The following is a 19,656-nucleotide window of genomic DNA, read 5'->3' as shown; positions in this document are numbered from 1 at the left end:
TTTCCTGATTGAACCCAGCACATACATTAACAGAGGAAACAGGTTTAGTTGTATATAGCCTTTCACTGAAACAGAGGCAGTCAAAGATGAGCCCTTCTTTTTATCTTCCTTGCTGGTTTAACAGTGTGATCACCAGAGGCAAAATCATGGTGCTGTCTGCCATTAACAAAGACTTGCCAGATTTAGGAGGGTATAGTTTCAGCTGCGTGTTTAAGCCTGGTGTGAGGCACCTAAAGGATGAGATGTCAGAAGAAAGACGTTTAAATTACGAGGGCAAGTGTTTGATCCAACCAAATGCCATGTCCTTTTGGCCCTCAGCAGAGTGATCTGCTAAGCACCAGGTTTAGTTGTACTGGGGGCAAGGCAATTAATTGTGTTTTTCTGCGTTAGAACTCTTATCAGTTCCCGGGGTCAGAGCTGAACTAGATGCAGAGAGGTCTGAGCAGAATGTTTATGTTTGCTACTTTCTGAAATATTCAAATATGTGGATATAATTTCCATTGCTTTTTCTTATAACTTTATATAGTCTTTCTATAGGGAGGTAGAGAGTTCTTGTTAAAGGTCCGTTCTTGAAGATATCCCATCCAATTTGTGCATTGGGATGTATTTGTATTTCCCGCATGCATGAAGGCCCAAAACACAATTCTACATAAACCTACTTTGAACTGTCTGCTGATCTTCTGTCCGTGCAAACGATATGGCCATCAATTATGGTGAAACTGTAAGAAGTGGAATAAATGGAAAGGGAAACCTCTGAAAAAGGTTGCTTTTGTTACAGGCTTTGTCTAAACTGGGGAGAATTACTATCAAAACTGTTGGGATGGGTTCCAGATGAGTTTCCCAAGCGTTAACTTCATTGGAATTTCTTATGCAAAAAGAATTAGTTGTATTAATTTATTGGACTCAATATAAATATGTAAATTATTTAGCATGTGTGCTGCTGTGAGATATTTATGACCCTTATGTATATGTAAGATAGGAGACTTCTGAATGAGAGCGTTCGTTGGTGCAGGGCAAACACCGTGAGCCATTCTGTCCCGTTGTATGTGGCTGTAACAATTCTCTATATCGTTATGTTGAAGAGGTAGGAACTGCTAAATGCCCAGCCCCCTGGTTCTCAGCAGTGTCTGGTTTTTTGGGGGGTGTGTGGGCAAAAGGAAAATGTGACGAGCTACGCAAACTTTAACAGGCAACGACAATGACAGGTTATGGAAATTGTTGTATAACTTTGATTTCTTCTTTATTTGTACTTGTGCACAATAAAAACCCACCTTTGTTGTAATTATAATTAATGTCAGCATCAAAAACTGAAAAAGGTGTCCGTTGACTGGAAAATTCTGCTCAGCTATTCTCCTCCAAGAGTGCATATTGTGCTTCTGAAGGACAAGTCTATTTAAATGTTTGTTGCTGCTGCTGCTTGTATCACAGGAGAAAGAATTTTTATGCCGAATATCAGACCTACAAGATGAACTGAGACACCGAGACCATCATATAGCCGAACTGGACAAAGAGATTCTGCACCTTCATGAAAATATAAGTGCATTGACCAAGGAATTAGAGTTTAAAGGGAAAGAAGTTCTTAGAATACGCAGTGAATCCAACCAACAGATCAGGTATGAGTTTTTCCACTCTAAGCTCAGATGTGTATTGTTTCATTTGTTGTTTTACTTAAGAAATTTTAGAATTTGCAGCTTTTAGTATATCCTTTTAATGAAGTGATGTTATATATCATTCAGTCATCTTTAGAAAAAGCTGTGCCCGTTACTCGTAAAGTTAGTGAATCTTACCACACAGTTAGGCTGCATTTCAGTGAGACATTTTGGCATATCTTAGTAACAGTCTGCTCAGGTGTTGGGTTTTGGTGGTTTTGTTTTTGTTTGTTTTTTTTTAATTCATTGTGTTTGTTTATTTAAAAAAGCATTAAAGGAGATGCATTTTCCATGAAATAAGCTAGAAGATTGGAAGACAGTAAGTAGTGGGTTTTGACAAATGGGTAATTCCTTCTGTGTTGTCTGATACTGTGTAAAAGCCATTAGAAGCATGGCAGAAAATCATGATGAACAAACGAGTCTGATGTTAGAATAACTCTTTTTTTAACAAAAAAATAAATTAAACAGGATGCATGAGCAAGATTTAAGCAAGAAACATGAGAAAGAGCTGGATGTCTTGACAGCAGATCACATCAGAGAGAAACAAAGCATGCTGGCAGATTTTAATAAGACCCAAGAGCTGCTCAAGGAAATTAATTCAGCTTTACAAATTTCGTAAGTTTTGTTGCGTTAAAAAAATTTGTATGTAGCTGCGTTTGAGTGAATAGTTTGTTCTGGTGTCCGTAAGGTGCTAAAGAGAGATGCAGATGTGCAAAAACCTCAGCCAAGTATGAGGCCTAATCTTGCATTCTTTAGGCAAGACAAATCTATAAGCTTGAGGGGAATTTAGTGAGATAAATTGTTAGGGATTTGAGACCGAAAAATTTCATTGAAGGAAGATATTAAATCTGTGCAGTTCTTAGAAAATTGGAGAAACCATTATTTGAAATGGTTTTTTTTCTCAAACCTCAATACATCTTCTTTGAGAACACAAGTGTTTCTTCAACAAGTTTGTAATGAGTAGTGTTTGCTGTTAAGAAGTCTGATTACAGCGTGGGCGATGCAACCATTTTCAGGTTTGCTGACATAAGGAAAATCACTATCTGAAACGGATTAGATGAGCACAACACTAACAGAATACTTAGAGTGTCTCTGACTCAAAATGCCACCCAGGGTTAGACCAGTTCTGGGCAGAAGTGGTGCAGCAGCAGGGTATCATCTAGCCAGTGTTTCCCTGTCTTCCCCATCCTTCGTTCTTTCTCTCTGTCGGTGATGTAACCCATTTGGACAGGGTTTCTGGCTGAGGTTTCCTCATGCATCGAGGGCTTCCTGTCACCAGGCCGTCACTGAGAGGTTTGTATTTGCAGCACAAAAGATTTATGGCAGAGAAAATAATTGGTTCTAAGTATCTGCTAGAAAACTTTTTGAAGTAAATATCAATTAAAAATGGACAATAAAGCCCAAATGCATCTAATTTGTACTTGATAATGAGCACTCAGAAACTGTCCTCAAATGGGAGGTGGGTATAAAATTATAGTTCCTACTCCCTTGTAATTGTCCACATGCACACTCTTGTGCCCTGATAAATGTGGTAACTTGCCGTTCAGTGAACTAGGTGTAAACTACATCCCGTTTACTGCATTTATCTTGTATGAGAAACATGTCTGTGAGCAGCCACCACAACTAGGGTTTGGAACTGTCTACCCTGATTTTTTGTCCAAAGAAGTTGTTTGTTTTTCAGTGTCCTGAAATTTCCTGCATTTAGTTGGTTCCCTACTCCTCGTTCTTGCTGAACTTAGAGCTGCGAGGAAGCAGCCACTGGCCTAAAGACAGCAGATGTTATCCAGGTTGCCCTCACCTGGTTTTCAGTGTGTTCTCTCTCCCTGCACTGGAGCGAGAAGCTGACAAAAGAGGAAACTGTGTGGGGAGAAAAACACACCAAAAACCCCACACACAAACAAACAGAAGAGTTTTATGCAGCCATTTCTTAAGTAACCGTTTCCAGGTTCGGCCTCACCTAAAGCATGGCCTTGTGAACATTTATGAAATGGAGAATCTATCTTACAGTAATTGAGAGTGGGTATCATTAATTAGGCTCTACAACTAGAGTCTTTAAATTACACATCATCTTCTTGAAACAGAAAAAAACGCCAGTTCTCTGAAATATCTGAAAATAAAATGACAGCTGTGCATAACTACAGACCATACTCTGGGGATCCGTATACAGTAGCTTAAACCACTGTAAGATGTAGACAAAAACACTAAGCCAGCTGAGCATATTTCTGTTCTGCTGAGTCAAGTGCCTTTTCTGTAAATAAAACCAGTCACGTTCATAATGTTTTATGTAAATACATTATATAATTTCCTCAGATTATGTACAGGTTATTTGAAGGTTATACATATCACTGCCTATGAAGTGTTTTTTCCAGATGCAACTCAAAGTAAAGATCACATAGCTGCTTCTGAAGGGAAAATATTTATTTAAAGTGAGAAATTATGTTTACTTGCAAGTGCCTTGTGGAGTTAAGTTTGAGGTGACAGTTTAAGTTCATAGATTTTTCTCAAGCTTTGTTTGGGCTTTTTTTTTTTTTTAATCTTTTCATTAAGTTTGTTAAATTTCCTGAATCTGTTCTGAAACTTGGTTCACTAATCTATAGGAAGGCTGCCTACGTGAGACAAGTATTTTAATAGTTTCCTTTGAAACAGTGTTTAGCATCAGGAGCATTATATTTATGTTTCAAAGAGACACCAACATTTGAAATTGTCGTGTCTCCAAAACTTGTTCTTTAAGAAGAAACAAGGAGATTTATGCGCTTACTTGTACAATTCCTCTCTCAGTTGGCTTATTTCACTTCTCTCCTTTAATGCTTTCCCACCTGGCATTTCAAATTTCCTCCTAATTTTTTCAAATGTTTATCAATTGTTACATTTCTCTTAATCTAGATATCCTAATGTCCAAGTGTTACTGCTTTTCTTGTGCAGCTCATTCCTTTATTTCATCTCTAATGGTACTAAATTGCTTTTCTGGAGAGGAATTAGTTACCTATTAGTCTCCACTGTTGTTGGATATCTTTGTCCCAGTATGTTCCACATGAACTGAGGAAGACGGTGCCAGCCTTGTCTGTCTATCCAGTTTCTCCAGTATCACAAATGTGTCTTCATTCAGACTAGTCATCTGTAAAAAGAACGACACTGTTTTTCTCACCGAGAAAGTGAATTGCCAGTTTCTACAGTTTACATTAATGTTATGTACAGTGCAGTATAGTCCCTACATTTGACATAAGAATCAATCTTCACTATGTCTTCTGTAATTATGGTTTTGAATGCCTTATTTTCATTTTGACTTCCAAGAGGCCTTTTTTCAAACACCTAATACCCCATGCACAAGAAGGATGTTAATTTTTTAGAATTTTGCTCAGATTATTAGTTACTAGGGCAAAGGTTATGGATATTGTTGATTTTTCTCTTTTTTTAAACTAGCTAAAGCTTAGTGATAACAAAAATTAATTTTACTTCAAGATGATAAGAAAGTCATCTTCTGTTTTTACTTCCTGAACTCTCTTTTGTACTTATCAAAGATGTGACTATTCACTCATCATTTAACACTGGATCAGGCTAAAGGTGGTATTCTTCTTTCCTATAAAGTTTAGAAGAAATGGAAGAAAAATATAAAAACAGAGAATCAAGACCAGAAGACTTGCAGCTTATCTCAGAACTGAAAGACCTAATTGCAGAGCGGGACCAACTCATAAAGAAATTGATTGTAAGATTTTTATGCTCTCTTGGTTTAATATCTTGACAGATATAAAAGTTGATCTAATTCAAAATGTTTGAAAAGTATTTGAAGAACCAGTCCTGCTAGCACGTTGTTCGTATTTTTAACACATTATTCCTGTGGTTCCAGTGACTCGTAACAGTAGAACTAATGAGATACAGAGAGTTTTGCACCATCAAGCATAATACATTATTGCAAAAAGTCTTTCAGTATGACCTTGATCCGACATCTCCTATCACCAGTCCTGGAATAAGCCAGCCATGTAAGAAACAGTCTCTTCTGTGAGGTTTCTCAAGACCAATTCCTAATCCACTGAGCTTCCCAAATTCAGAGCACAACACCCTGACTCAGATTAGATCCTGATTCAGAGGCAAGAAGGAATGAGGAGATTCAAATTAACTGGAGATCAGCAGTTAGCTCTACTGAATCTTTCCCAGTGTATAATCCATTAGGCTGTGTTCACTCGCAGGAGCACACAACTGCGTAAATAGAAATTATTTAGTGTTTACATAATATATAAAATATATTAAGCATGAAATGGAATTTTTAGAATTACCAGTTTCTTTAGAAACAAACATAAACTGACTTGAGATCATTTTATAGGCAGATTGGGCCACCGACTGACTGAAAATGCATAAAAAGAAGTTTCTATTTGTTCTTCTTTTTAGGAGGACAAAAAGTTCTATCAGCTGGAGCTAGTTAACAGGGAGACTAACTACAACAAAATGTTTAATGCAAGCCCTAATGTTGGTGTTATTAATCCATTGGTGAAGGTATGTTCCATGGACTTCATTGCTAAAGTGAAGGAAAAGAGATCTAAACTTAGGATATAGTAAAAAGAAGAAATCTATGTGTCTGTGTGTGTGCCTGCGTGTGTACGTCTATCACTCCTGAAGGACATGTTCAAAGCAAGGAACACAGTTTTCCATTTGTCTCTACTTATTTTCATGTGGGTTTGTTTCTTTTGTGTTGCTGAGCTCCGCTGATGTTGTGGCCCTGGTTTGCCAGACAGGCACGACACAAAATGTAGCTCTTTCTCCCAGAACTGCAAAATTAAAGTAGCAAAGTGACAGAAAGGCAACAGAGGGCAGGAGCGCAGCACGGAGCAGAGGACACTGGCACCCGAAACCAGTTTTAGTTTAATATTTTTTCTGGGTTATTTTGGAAAGTGCAAGGGCAGTTTCACTTGTCAGGTGGTGCTCAGGAGGGACGGGCATTACAAAGATAGGGAAAGGGGACACTAAAGGAAGGGAATAAGGGTGAAAGGGAAGGGCATGGAGTGAGTGAATGGAGAAAGCCAGAGTAACACTGGAGATGTTGAGCGGAATGAGATATGGGCTGTGGGGTCATCAGGAGATTGAAGTCAGTCCCTAGCCTTCTCAGCCGTTGTCTCCTCCTATATGCCTTAAAACTTCACTGGCAACCTTTTCCCGTTCTCTTCCTCCTGCCGAATCACAGCCAGTGAAGGCTGCTGTACAGGCAGGCATAGTAGCCTCCCTGTCGCTTCAAAAGCCAGCAGCATTTGGGGAACACGAACAGACTGTGGTAGGGTACCTTAATCCTATTGCTTTTCACCACTTCCAGAGTAAGAATGAGTGCTCTGACATTTCCTTCCTCCTTGTGATAATCCATAGGTTATTTCACCTGCATGGAAAGGGAAGAGGTTTGTCCCAGCTGTAGAGGCAGAAGAACTTGGGAAGGTTCTGAAGCAGAGGGTGACCCCAGGGACACAACATGAGCAGCTCAGATGCCCGAGAGCTTCAGTGATCAAGGTTCAGGCTCTGTTCTTTAAAAGGAAGTCCGGCTCCCTTATCTGAGATCAGGCTGTATTATTTAGCTAAGCCTTACTGTCATTTCACGTCACATCAGCCCATTTCCCACTGCTGCACGAACTCTGCTGCAAATTGTCAGTATTCTTCTACGTTTTTCAGGAGCCCAGCAGCTCTCAGCAGCTTCTCTGCGAGTGCCTGACTCTTACACCTAGCTGCGTAGGAGAACCCAGTTTGGGCCCAGTAGAGGCAATGCCAGGGCTGCCAGATACAATTTGAACACTTTGTTTTTATGTGACGAAAGCTGTTGGGAAATTTTGGAAGTTTGTCTGAACTGCTCATTTATGAAGACGTGAAACGTAACCATCAAGTATATAATCTCGTGTTTCGTGTGAAATCTGAAGCGTTTGGGAACAGTGCTTCAACATCAGATTTCCATAGTGATAATTCATATATTTTTTATAATATACTTCTATCACTTAAAACTGTTGAGACTTCAAAACCGCCTTGTGTGCCAGAACATTTTGATCTCTCATTTCACGAGTTGTGGACTATGTTCCTGTATTTTGTCCAAGCACGTAGTGTGTTGTTGGAGAATGAATTACAAAGAAACCAAAAATCTCATTCTCTTTTCTTTTTCGTAATAAAAAGACAGAATTTATGAGTTACTGCAGGCTTTGCATATTAATGCAAAACTACAGCCATTGCAGTATGTGTTACAGCTTCTCTAATTTATGCAATGGATCTGTTTAGAATTACATTGTTCCATCTGAAGTTTCTTAATACTTTGCATGAATTTCATGGAAACAATACACACAATTTTGGCTCTCCAGATCTGACTGCTTCAGAAGCATAGATTGTATTATAGAGAATAAGCTATAAACTAGTATTTTTCTAAGCGCTTATGTGGATAATAGACATTTTCCAGAAGTGAAAATGTGAAGCACACAGATGTAACTAGAGTATGTTTAACACCTAGTTTTAATTACGGTGCATATTACCTTGCAGGTGTATTTTACATACAGTGAGTTACTTTTTCCAAACTGCTTTTTCCACCATAATGTTATTTCTTGCTTCTTCAGCTACTCCGGAAGAAGTGAAGTATATGGGACAATCTTATTTTAATCTTCTGCAGCTAATGATCTTTCACTCTGATGCTTAAAAGAGATTTGGGTTTTTTTCCTGTTGTAGCTTTCTGTTAAGTTCTTGGGGGTTTTTAATTAACACACCCACCAGTGTGGCTGCAATTGGTAGTGTTTGCATCTGCCAGCCCTGGAGAGGTCAGGCCCTGAAAGCAAAGCTAGCAGAGCGCTAAGGAGAAGAAATTACAAACAAGAGGACTCACTCTGTCTGCCTTTGAACTCTTGCCCAACCTTGGGTAGAGCAGCTCTTCCGTTTCAAGTGGAATTCTACTAGAAAATATTATACAGAAACAACATGAGATTCCACTTGCCTTTCACTTTATGAACTACACAAATTTGTACTAAATAAGCCCTTAAGGGGTTTTTCTCCTAGCTGCATTGTTAGGGTTGCAGGTACATAATTGAATGAAAGTATTCGTTATATATTCAAGTAATACCTAATTCATGAGAATAAATGAACCCATTCATTCAAAAGTCCTATTTTTGGAAATAAGGCTTTTTTAATATTAATATTTTATTGTGGACATGGAATGTTCGCTAGAAAGTACACAGGGTGTTCAGCCACACAGCTGTTCTTAAAAAGATACAGGATTATTTGAAGCATCATTCTACATTAAAGTATCTATACAAGAAGAGAGGATAAGTATTGATTCCTTGTTACGATGTGTTATGTAGAGTAAAACAGTGATATAAAAATACAATTCTTAAGTATTTTGAGTCCCTTGAAATACTATCAGTAGGAGTGTAGAGAGCATAGAGAAAATGGGCAGTTGTGCCACCTGGTGCCTACCGGTGGCAGCTGAAGTAGCATTAGAAGCCTGGCCTTTTCCTTGTTGAAGAGAAGTGAACTCTGCAATAACCTTTTTGTCTTTCGCAGTACTGCTGTAGCGCTTGCTGACCGTCAGGGCGTAATTGCTTTACAAGAAATGTAGCTGCGTTTCTAGGTCCCGGGTTCCAGTTGCCAAAATGTGCTGCAGTGCTGGGGTGGGACCTGTTGGAGAGATCCACTTTTTCCATTCCTGTAATTTGCTGTAATTACATTTGGCAGCAGAGCTGTTTCACCAGTATCAAGAAAAGATTTAAGTAAACTTGGGAGGTCTAACAGACTAAATGACAATTTTGTGGAAAACTTGCGATCTCCAAAGTCTTAAACAGAGCAAAATGTTGTATTGGAAGCTCTTATATAATATACTCGTTGCTTATGACACTATTCTTTAAGAACTTCATCATCTTGATCAGAAATCTAATAAAATGTGTGGTGTTCTGCTCAAAGCAAATAGTAAAATTACAACTGGGAAAAAAGCCCAGTCTGTCGCAATTGCTCTCCTTCAAAAAAAAAAAAACCCAAACCGGCCATCAGTGCAACTCTTAAATTTGCAAATCTCCTCACCTGTCCTGGTGCAAGAAGCCTTCCTTACATTTGTTATTTTCAATGCAGCAAAAGAAGAAGAACGATAAATCAACAAACAGGTTTGTGAGTGTCCCCAATCTAAGTGCTCTGGAATCTAGCGGAGTGGTGGGCAATGGACATCCTAACCGCCTGGACCCCATTCCCAACTCACCCATCCACGATATTGAGTTCAACAGCAGCAAACCACTGCCACAGCCAGTGCCACCCAAAGAGCCCAAGACGGTTTTGAGGTGAGCACTGCCTCACCAACCTTTTTTTTTTCTTTTCTTTTTTCCTTTTTCTTTTTTTTTTTTTTTGCTTAATTCAGGACAATTTTGCATTCTGATCAAGCTGAATCCCACTTGCTTTATGAGCCTTTCAGAGGTACAAGTACTTTTATGGCATTTTTTTATTTTTACATTACATTTATAACCTCTTTATAGTATTCCTTTTTATTGTAGACCTTGTTGAAATGTGGAGTATTCTCTCACTTTTTCGTAAGTCTTGAACTTTGAAAACCTCTTCAGATTAATTCATGTGCTTCCAATTGTTTACATATATGAACAATTGTTTCAAATGTTTATTTACTGATTGTCACGTAGGAATTGATACTAGCACAGAATTTCTTTTACTGAGTATTATGTGATAATGGTTTTTACACAAGAAAACTATTTTCTGTGCTACATGAATGTTTTGTGTTTCCCCTTTCCTCACCTATATCGGATTGCTTCATAGGAGTAACCTTACTACAGCAACAGGAAATGTGCATGCTTCGATGCTTAATGCTGAGCTTCCAGTCATCAAAACCAGCATTAAAGCCTCAAGTAATTATCTCACAAATTAATATAGTGAACTGAAAAACTTAAAAGTGGCATTTGAGGGGCAGGATTTTAACCTTTTGGCTTTATGTGCCTACACATTAAGTGCACTGAAGTGCTGTACGCTGTATTTAGTAGGGGCTGGTCTCTTACCTCTAAGTTGGCTACTTAAAGCAGTGTGCAGTTACCAGCTCCACACTCACAGAATCACAGAATGGTTTGGGTTGGAAGGGACCTTAAAGACCATCCAGTTCCAACCCCCCTGCCATGGGCAGAGACACCTTCCACTAGACCAGGTTGCTCAAAGCCTCATCCAGCCTGGCCTTGCACACTGCCAGGGATGGGGCATCCACAGCTTCTCTGGGCAACCTGTTTCCATGCTTCACCACCCTCTCCCAGAAGACCTTCTTCCCGATATCCAATCTAAACCTCCCCACTTCCAATTTAAACCCGTTACCCCTTGTCCTGTCACTACAGGCCCTTGTAAAAAGTCCCCCCCAGCTTCCTTGTAGCCCCTTCAGGTGCTGGAAGGTGCAATAAGGTCTCCCCGGAGCCTTCTCTTCTCCAGGCTGAACAAGCCCAACTCTCTCAGCCTTTCATCATAGCAGAGGTGCTTGGTTGTATACTCTCTCTTTTGGTTTACTGCAAAAGACCACATCCCTAGCAACTACTAATTATAAAAGGAAACAAATAATAGAATCTAAAGTAGATGAGAGAATACGGTCTATTTCAAGAAAACGGTATCTAAAAAAACCAAACCAAGCATTGCTTATTTTTTCCTGTGCCTGTGATGTGCATGAGTGTGCTCAGGTATCTGTAACATGCATGTGCATGGACGCATGGACTGTGATGCTGGGCTTTCCATTCCAAATTGCTCTGTATTGTCCAGTAATACAGTAGGGATTGTTTTATTGCTGATTTTTATTGATATAGGAAGTTAACTGTGGAATTAAGTCAGATTTAAGGATTGTCTCTTGCTCATTTTGTGAAAAATCTTAAGTATTCAAGGGGGAAACAAGTCGTCTTTGCAGCGCAGCGGTTTCTTTTTTCCTAGAATACTGGTGTCTTTGAATTGTGTGCACGAACAACAGTGCAAGTGAGACTTGTGATGTGTTAACTACTCAGCTGCGTGTGTTTCTGTTCAGTTGCCAACCCGTCTTTGTGAGCACATGTCTACAAATATGATGCTGGCATCATATTTTTGAAAATTAACTCTACCACAGGAAAAGGATGCTAAAAGAGGGTCTTCTACAGTCCCGCTTTTCCGAGAAAACCCTTTTTATTCTTCCTGAAAGCCTACAGCTATTTATGAGATTTTAAATCATGCTTTCCAAAATACTGTTTGCCCATCCTGTAATGTGGCTTCTGAACCGACTTGTCCGTGCTGCTGGTGCTCTCCAATGGAGTGGATGATCACAGATTCCGTAGGGCGACATTAAATCGTGTCCCAGGGCACGCCGGTAATCAACCCACGGAGAAACGGACTGGGTGCTTCACTGAATGTTCTCTGTGACGGGTTTTTTGTCTCCTAACAGTTGTGGTTTTGGGTAGCTAGGGCATAACTGTGGCTTTTTTTCCTTCTGTGAATTTAGCCCTCCTCAGACTGACTCTTCGCCCGTGGCTTCACCGGATCCACAACGCCAGGAGTGGTTCGCCCGATACTTCACGTTCTGAGAGATGAGCTGTTCTTGTGGCACAGCGTGACGTGGCCCGTTCGTGAGAGCATGACCTTAAGTAAACCCTCATGTGAACAAGCTTCCCTGTAATTTGTCAAACACTGTGAATGAGAAAGTATTTGTCTTTCTGATTTGAAACTGCACTGTATTTCATGTTCTGTTTGTTGGAATCACTTGACATGGTACTATATGATGTGTGTAATTATAACTATTATTTTTATTTAAAATGGAAGAATCTTTAAACTTTGTAATTACTACATAATAAATTTTGGTAGAACAAACATCATGCTTTCCCCCTTTTTCCTATAAACGTGTTTTCTTTGATTTCAGGTAAGTCTTTCCCCTCCAAAAATTACATAATTGCATGGTTACTGTAAATACAATTTGACTTTTAAAAGGAAAAAGTATGTATCTCTCACTCTGCACTGTGGGCAGGATATGTTTAATACATCCCAATTCTATTCTGTTACTTTGTAGCAGTGTACAAACTGTCTAACATTTAAAAGGAAGAATGTGAAATAAATCAAAACTAGTGTAGCTGTTAGCCTTCAGAGCAGAGTAATTCTGACTAGAGAATGAAAAAAGCCACAAACGAGGAGCTGTTCATTAAGGGGGGGCGGGGGGGAGGGGTGACTCCTTACCTGTTCCTTATGAGACTTCACCATCTAGTTTATAACGAAACATTTTATCACTGAATTTAAGCAGAAACTGTTCCCACAAGTTAGGTATTTCCTTTCTGAATATTAAAAACATGCTTGAAACATTTAGAATACTGTACTAAGTATCTCTGCGTAAATCAAGAATCCACATTTTGAGCATATATTCCTGCTTTGGGTAAAGTTCATGTCTGAAATGAAAGAAAAACCCCCAAGCCCAACCACCCACCTTTTTCCCCCTTTGTACATACTACAGGTACAGATCTTTCAGTAAAACCTGATTACCTTCCCTTGTCTGTATTCAAGTTGTTTTCTTCTTCTCAAACTGATACATGAAAATGTTTTTTTCAGCTAGTGAGCATGATTCTCCAACCTACACCTTTTATGACGCCAGTGTTGCTCAAGAAATTTGCTGCAACATAGAGAAAACTACAGCTTCTTGACTTTTTATATTTTTTTCATTCAAAGATTACCACAGAGTAACTCAAACTGGTAGTCTCAGGGAGAATACTGTCTCTTTGTTTTATGAATGTATTTTTAAGCTGAAATCTCTTATCTTTTAAAAGCAGGAAAAAATGTTTGGGCTATTTGAATAAGGATTTAGTTAGCTTACACAGAGGTCTTGAACTTCAGGGTTTCATCTGAAGCCCTAACGACACCCTGTTTTGCTATATGCACCAAGGTGAATACCCAGATGACGATACTTGCTAATTACAATGAGTTTTGTATGTAGTATATGTATAAATGAAACATTTGTATGTTTTCATATAAACAATATAAAATCTTCTAAATGAACATTTTAAAACTGCTACCTTATAATTCAGCTTGAAAATTCGCTGAAAGCTGTATTCTGGTGATGCTGCCGTGGATTAAAGATGTATACCGCAGGTTTTCTGTAGCTGGTGGACTCAGCTGGAGGTATATGCAACTTTTTCATTTTAGAAGAAAGCCATATTGGGCAAAATGTCAGATTTCTTGGCTGTTACCCAAAATAAAATACACGAGCTCATTTTGTTAAAATGTTCTGAAGTAAGCGTTGCGTATTTTTTCTTGCATGCTTTTGCAAGGGCTCCACCCTTTTCTCCCATCCTCCGCTTCACTGGTACGTTTTTGCATCTGGAATCTGAAGGTGCCAACATCCGCGATCGGCTGTTCGACAAGAGGTGTGCCCGCTGGGTTCTGCTAGCAGGCCCAAGTCTTCCGGCAGGGAGGAGAAAGGTAAGAAGCGCTCGGTTACCGCGGCTGCCGCAGTCGGCAGCTGTTCCACTACTAAATCATTCTCCTGAAAACAAAAGCCAACCAAACAAAAAAAGCCCCCAAACCAACCAGAAGAAACTAGGAAAAGAATTATTTTCTACCAAATGGCATTGAGAACGGTGTAAAATGGGTTTCTAAAAAAAGTCGGTATCGGGCATTTGGGATTAACACAGGAGCTTGGATTATCACGATTCCGTTGTGGCCCCGATCCTGGCAGTGTCCGGTATTCTGGAGAAAGGTGGAAGCGCCCAGAGTCATGAGAGGCCAGTTGGGCAGAGTTCTGCCGGGGCTCTGCTTGCAGATGCGTGCGGCCTCTCCTAGCTCAGCGGGCAGCTCTGAGCGAGGAGGCGCAGGGTCAGCCCGAATTTCCATGGTACTGTCTGCAGTGGTGAGAAACTGGCTTGGCTCTCAGGAGCTCTCTCTGCACTCTGACACCTTACATCTCCTTATCAGCACGTAGGGTAACCAATTCTCCCAACCCTCTAGTTTTTTTCAGAAAGAATAATAAAAGGTCAAAATGCAAACAATAAGGAATGTAGTATTGTAATCCTTACTGTGTTTTCCTATGGATTGAGGGAAGTGGCAGGGTACACCTGATGCAGGGGGAAAAGGCCGGAGAATCCTCCATTTCATCAGCAGTGTAATCACCAGCATTAAGGCCGCATTCAGCCCAAGGTCTAGATCGCTCCACGGACGTCCGTGGTGGGACTTTGATCAGCGGTGAATTTTCCAGGGAGGCAGAAAACTGCTGTAGCTGACCCATCTGAAAGGATCTCCTCACACAGGGAAGAATTATGTCCCGAGAACTGCATGCTGTTTTTTTCCGCAGCAGGAGTTGTACCCAGAAATATTCCTGGAGGGGGGGAATGCCCAAAGATGGTGGAAAACCAAGCTGCAGTCAGTGCCAACGTAGAAGTTGCTTTTTCAGACTGACACATTTTTCTCGGTTACTTTGGCATACTACATTTACCTGAGACTTCAAGGAAAATAATAATATTTTAAAGATTTTTTCTATAATATAACTAAACTTATTAGTATTATGAATGTACAATAGAATTAGATTTATAAATTTAATAGTTTTTAAGTTTTTTATATATTCTTCCTATGAGAATTCCTGGCAATAAGTTACATGGGTCGATATTAAAGAATTTTTAACATTCTAATTTAGTCTAAATGAATTTTTCACTTCTGTTTTTCTCATGACTTGTTATTTTGGAAGAAAAAAATTGGACTATTTTCTAACTGTTTTGAGTAGTTTCACGTTTAACATGTATAAGTTTAATTTATAATTAAATGTGTCAGATTTGTAATCTTTGACTTTAAAGAGTAAGTATATGTATTTTAAAACTGAAAATATAGAATATTTAGTCTTTTTTTTTCTTTTATGATATACCTGTCATCTTTTTTCCCTAAATATTTTCTATAATGCTGCGAGAATCTTTGTTTTCATTCTTAAAGCAGAATATAAGTTTTTCACTCGAGGTAGATTAGTCTGGGGACCTAAACTTTCCTGCTTTTTGAGCCTAGAAGGCACTTTCCACAAAGGACCTCCTGTGATGAGTTTCACTTCAAAACTGAAAGCAGGAGTCTTTTGGGGGAAAAATGCTTCCGTTCCTGTAACTGAACGTGGTGGGATTCTGAGCAATAGACCATGCTGTAGCACCTGCCTGTCTGATGTGGCAGCTGGGAAACAAATGGAGTCTTGTCTTTTCTCTAAATTGTTCACAAAGACACCATCCCAGTAACCATGGCTAGAAAGTCCCAATATTAACTTCTGGCTAATGGACATTCCCTTTTTCCCCTGCTTTAGTCTTACTCTGAAACTCTATTTCAAAACCATAGGACATGAGGAATTCCTAAAGAATATGAGGAGACTTCACTCCTCCATGGCAGGGGGGTTGGAACTAGATGATCTTTAAGGTCCCTTCCCATTCTATGATTCTATAGTATCAGAAATCAGACCCCTTCGTGATGTCAGAGGAATCCCCTGCTTGTTTAAGGTTAATTTTAAGTTACGTGTGAATTTTGTTAGTGATCCCTGTGCTGTCCGCAGGTGAACTTCACCAATTCTGCACTGAGAAAATCAGACCCCAAGTCTTCTTTAATTCCTTTAGAAGGAAAATGACAGAGTTGCATCACTTAAGACAATAGTGATCTTCAACCTCCTCCTCAGTCAACAGGCAGCTTCAAGGGTGAATCAGCCCACTTCTCTCTCTTGATTGCATAAAGACTGTAGAGCAAGTGCCTCGGTTGCCTAAATTTAGGTGTGAGGGACCCTAACCTGTCATGTTATTTTTTAACAGCATTTGCAAAAATATATATCAGCTTTGAAAGACACAAACTGACAGGAGCTTCATTACAGGAGCTGTGTTGCTTTTTTCCTGGTACGTTCAATGTAGTCCAGTCCAGTACTGTTACTATTCTTCACAGGCAAATGCTGAACCTTTTTTTACTATAATGAAGGTAAATCTCTCATTTGTAGTATTGTTGTTTAGCTACTTTTGAGCACTGGGCATTGTATCTGCTTTATTTATGTATACATTCCCCAGCAGGATCTTTAAATGGAAATATGGTTCATTTTCAGGTACAATTATAGGCAGTAAACAGCTTGCAGTTGTAAAGCTAATTCACTTTGCAGGGTACTTTGGTCATATAAATAAACATCCGTTTCTTTAGATACACTACAGTAACTGGAAGTATCTGTGGATAGTCCTGGGATCATGTAACAAAACCAGGCAGCCAAGCGAAAACAGAACTTTCCCTCTTCGGCATGACTGACTGCTCAACTCCATGCCTCAGTAACAAAACCGGGTATTTGCTGGGCTCAGCACTGGGCTCTTTTACTACACAGCTGTCGTTTTCCATCACATACACAATTAGACCACTTCAACTCTGTTCATAGAATCATCACAGACCCACAGAACAGTTTGGGTTGGAAGGGACCTTAAAGACCATCTAGTTCCAACCCCCCTGCCATGGGCAGGGACACCTTCCACTAGACCAGGTTGCTCAAAGCCTCATCCAGCCTGGCCTTGAACACTTCCAGGGATGGGGCATCCACAGCTTCTCTGGGCAACCTGTTCCAGTGCCTCACCACCCTCTCCCTGAAGAACTTCTTCCTGATATCCAATCTAAACCTCTCCACTTTCAATTTAAACCCGTTACCCCTTGTCCTGTCCTACAGGCCCTTGTAAAAAGTCCCCCCCAGCTTCCTTGTAGCCCCTTCAGGTACTGGAAGGCTGCAATGAGGTCTCCCCGGAGCCTTCTCTTCTCCAGGCTGAACAACCCCAACTCTCTCAGCCTGTCCCCATAGCAGAGGTGCTCCAGCCCTCTGAGCATCTTTGTGGCCTCCTCTGGACTCGCTCCAACCGGTCAATATCCTTCTTACGTTGAGGGCTCCACAGCTGGATGCAGCACTTCAGGTGGGGTTGACTGTACAAACTGCACTGCAAGATCCCAAGTTAACGTTGGGACCTTTGAGGTGCACTACTGATCAACTCTGGAGTCCTGCAGTCTTAAGGATGAGTTTGTAAACTGCCTGCCCCTAAGGCAACTCAGTTATTTGCAGAGTTAAGCACGGGATGGAGGCCTGTTCACAGCAAACAGCTGGCAGCCCACAACGAGAAGCAGTTGCTGCTGGCTGCACTGATAGCAGTGTTGCTAGGGAACAAGCACCAAGCTTAAGAAAATAAAAGCATAATTCAGTAATGACTACCAAAATCTGGCTTCATTATGACAGTGAGTGCTCTTGGAAATTATCAGGCCTGCCACATTCAACCTGACAGACGAACCTGACCAGCCACCCCGACCACAGCGTCATCAGGCAGTTCTTGTACTCTCCTGGCCCGCTGCCAGATCAAGGGCACACACTATAGTCTGTAAAACTGAAAAACAGAGGAGTATTTAGTCTCTGTCTTTAATTCATAACCACACGAGACTATCAGAAGCCACCTGAAAGGAAGAAGGGTAATAGTGGCTTATGTAAGACAGCCATTCAAAGCGGAAAGCAGGGACAAACCAGGAACACGTTCCAAGCCCAGGACAAGAGCTTTTCAGGCTGGTGCCTTCCAACGCTATCTCCAATCCACCAGTTTGAGATAATTACTTTTTCTTGTCCTGTTTTGCACCATGACTTCAAAAGGGGCTACCTCATGGATTCTCAAATGGGCATGATGTATTTTGGATGATTTCTCTGTTGAGTAGACATTTCTTCATTATTCAGCTAAGCACGTAACTGTTACTAGTTATTACTAGATAATAATAAAATGATAAGTACTTCAGTTTCTTTCCTGTAGGAACCACTACCTAATTGCAGCCTCTACACAGCAATATGAGTAACTTGCTCTGTAGGTGTAATTCACTGTTCCAGTTTCAGGCTGCTGCATTCTTTCTCATCCTGTTGCTCTAGTTGTTTAGGCTGCAAAACACAGAGCCTGAGGAAGCCCAGACAGACACCTCCAGGAAATCACGCAGATTACAGCCCTGCTGCACCAGAAGCCAGGGAACTGTGCAACTGTGCTGGTCTAACAAATGTCTAGAAACAGCTGCTTCTCCTTATCAGAAAAAAGCAGTGTGGTTTTGGTACCCTGCCAGACAGCACCATAAACTGAGGTAACAAGTTCTATGCACTAATTTATGAGACAGGAGTCATATGCAGGAGTCCTCTTGTGGAGTAGCAATTCAGAAAAATGTGATTTGTGATTTAAAGCACCTGAAGTTCCACTCCAGAAGCTTTTGCCCAAACATTCCAACACTCATCCCTTTTCTGCTGGCCAAACGTTCCTCAGGTCAAGTCATGGATGGTGAGATAGTCAGTATAGTTAACAGAGGTGAAGCAACTGCTATAGCTTTCTTATTCATTAAGACGACATATATTTAAATACGATTGGGAGAAAAAAAACATGTTAAGCATTCAAATTAATTAGTTTAAGCAGGTAAGGCAGTTACTTTACATGCTGAAGCCATATATCATATCTTGAAAATAAGGAATCTTTTTTTGAACAAAAAAAGGATTTTTTTTTTGTTCGAAAAGCATCGATTTTCCCCCCCACCAACTCTAAAAATCTGTATTAAAATACAAATTTTGGACATTTTTTCTGCTATTTTTTTTTTTAATTATAGAAATATTGGCACAGTTCCAATACCTGGGTGAGTGATAGTATGATACACTTTTTGGTTAAGATCTTACATGGGCAGTGATTTTTGTTTTGATTGCCTATCAATAATTGACCCTAACAGAAGCCAACAACGGGAGGGGCCGAGAGTGAGGAGTTCAATGGAGAAGCTTTAAGATCCTTCAACGACTACGAAGCTGAAGGGGCAGTAGGCTACAAGACTTGACATTTTCACTCCTTTTTTTTTGGGGAGCCCCAGCCACTACGAGCTCCTTGGGGCCACCCCGCTGCCCGGCACCCCTCTCTCCCTGCTGACTTGCATCCGTACACAGGAGCAGCGTCCCTCTGTAACGGGGAAAGGGTGACATTTAGGCACACAACAACGCCCGGCACCGTTCAAACCGGAATCCCGGGCCCGGGCGGGGAGCGGCGCGGAGGGGGCGGGGACGGAGCCGCTTCTCCTGCCGCGT

At 40.4% G+C, this 19,656-nt stretch overlaps 1 protein-coding gene across 1 annotated transcript; it reads left to right on the top strand.

Annotated features, from left to right (window-relative positions):
• Positions 1-697: 697 nt before the first annotated feature.
• LOC104510425 (protein FAM184A-like) lies at positions 698-12,437 on the top strand. Its single transcript, XM_010152669.1, has 7 exons — positions 698-721; positions 1,429-1,613; positions 2,118-2,264; positions 5,235-5,352; positions 6,033-6,137; positions 9,714-9,916; positions 12,076-12,437. The coding sequence occupies exons 1-7, from the start codon at positions 698-700 to the stop codon at positions 12,155-12,157; spliced, it is 864 nt and encodes a 287-aa protein (XP_010150971.1). The 3' UTR covers positions 12,158-12,437.
• Positions 12,438-19,656: the final 7,219 nt, after the last annotated feature.

Source organism: Eurypyga helias, unplaced genomic scaffold (genome assembly GCF_000690775.1).
Source record: "Eurypyga helias isolate BGI_N326 unplaced genomic scaffold, ASM69077v1 scaffold12065, whole genome shotgun sequence".
In the NCBI taxonomy this organism is placed as follows: Eukaryota; Metazoa; Chordata; class Aves; order Eurypygiformes; family Eurypygidae; genus Eurypyga; species Eurypyga helias.
The sequence above is the reverse complement of the archived record's forward strand: the minus strand, read 5'-3'. Positions and strand labels throughout refer to the sequence as shown.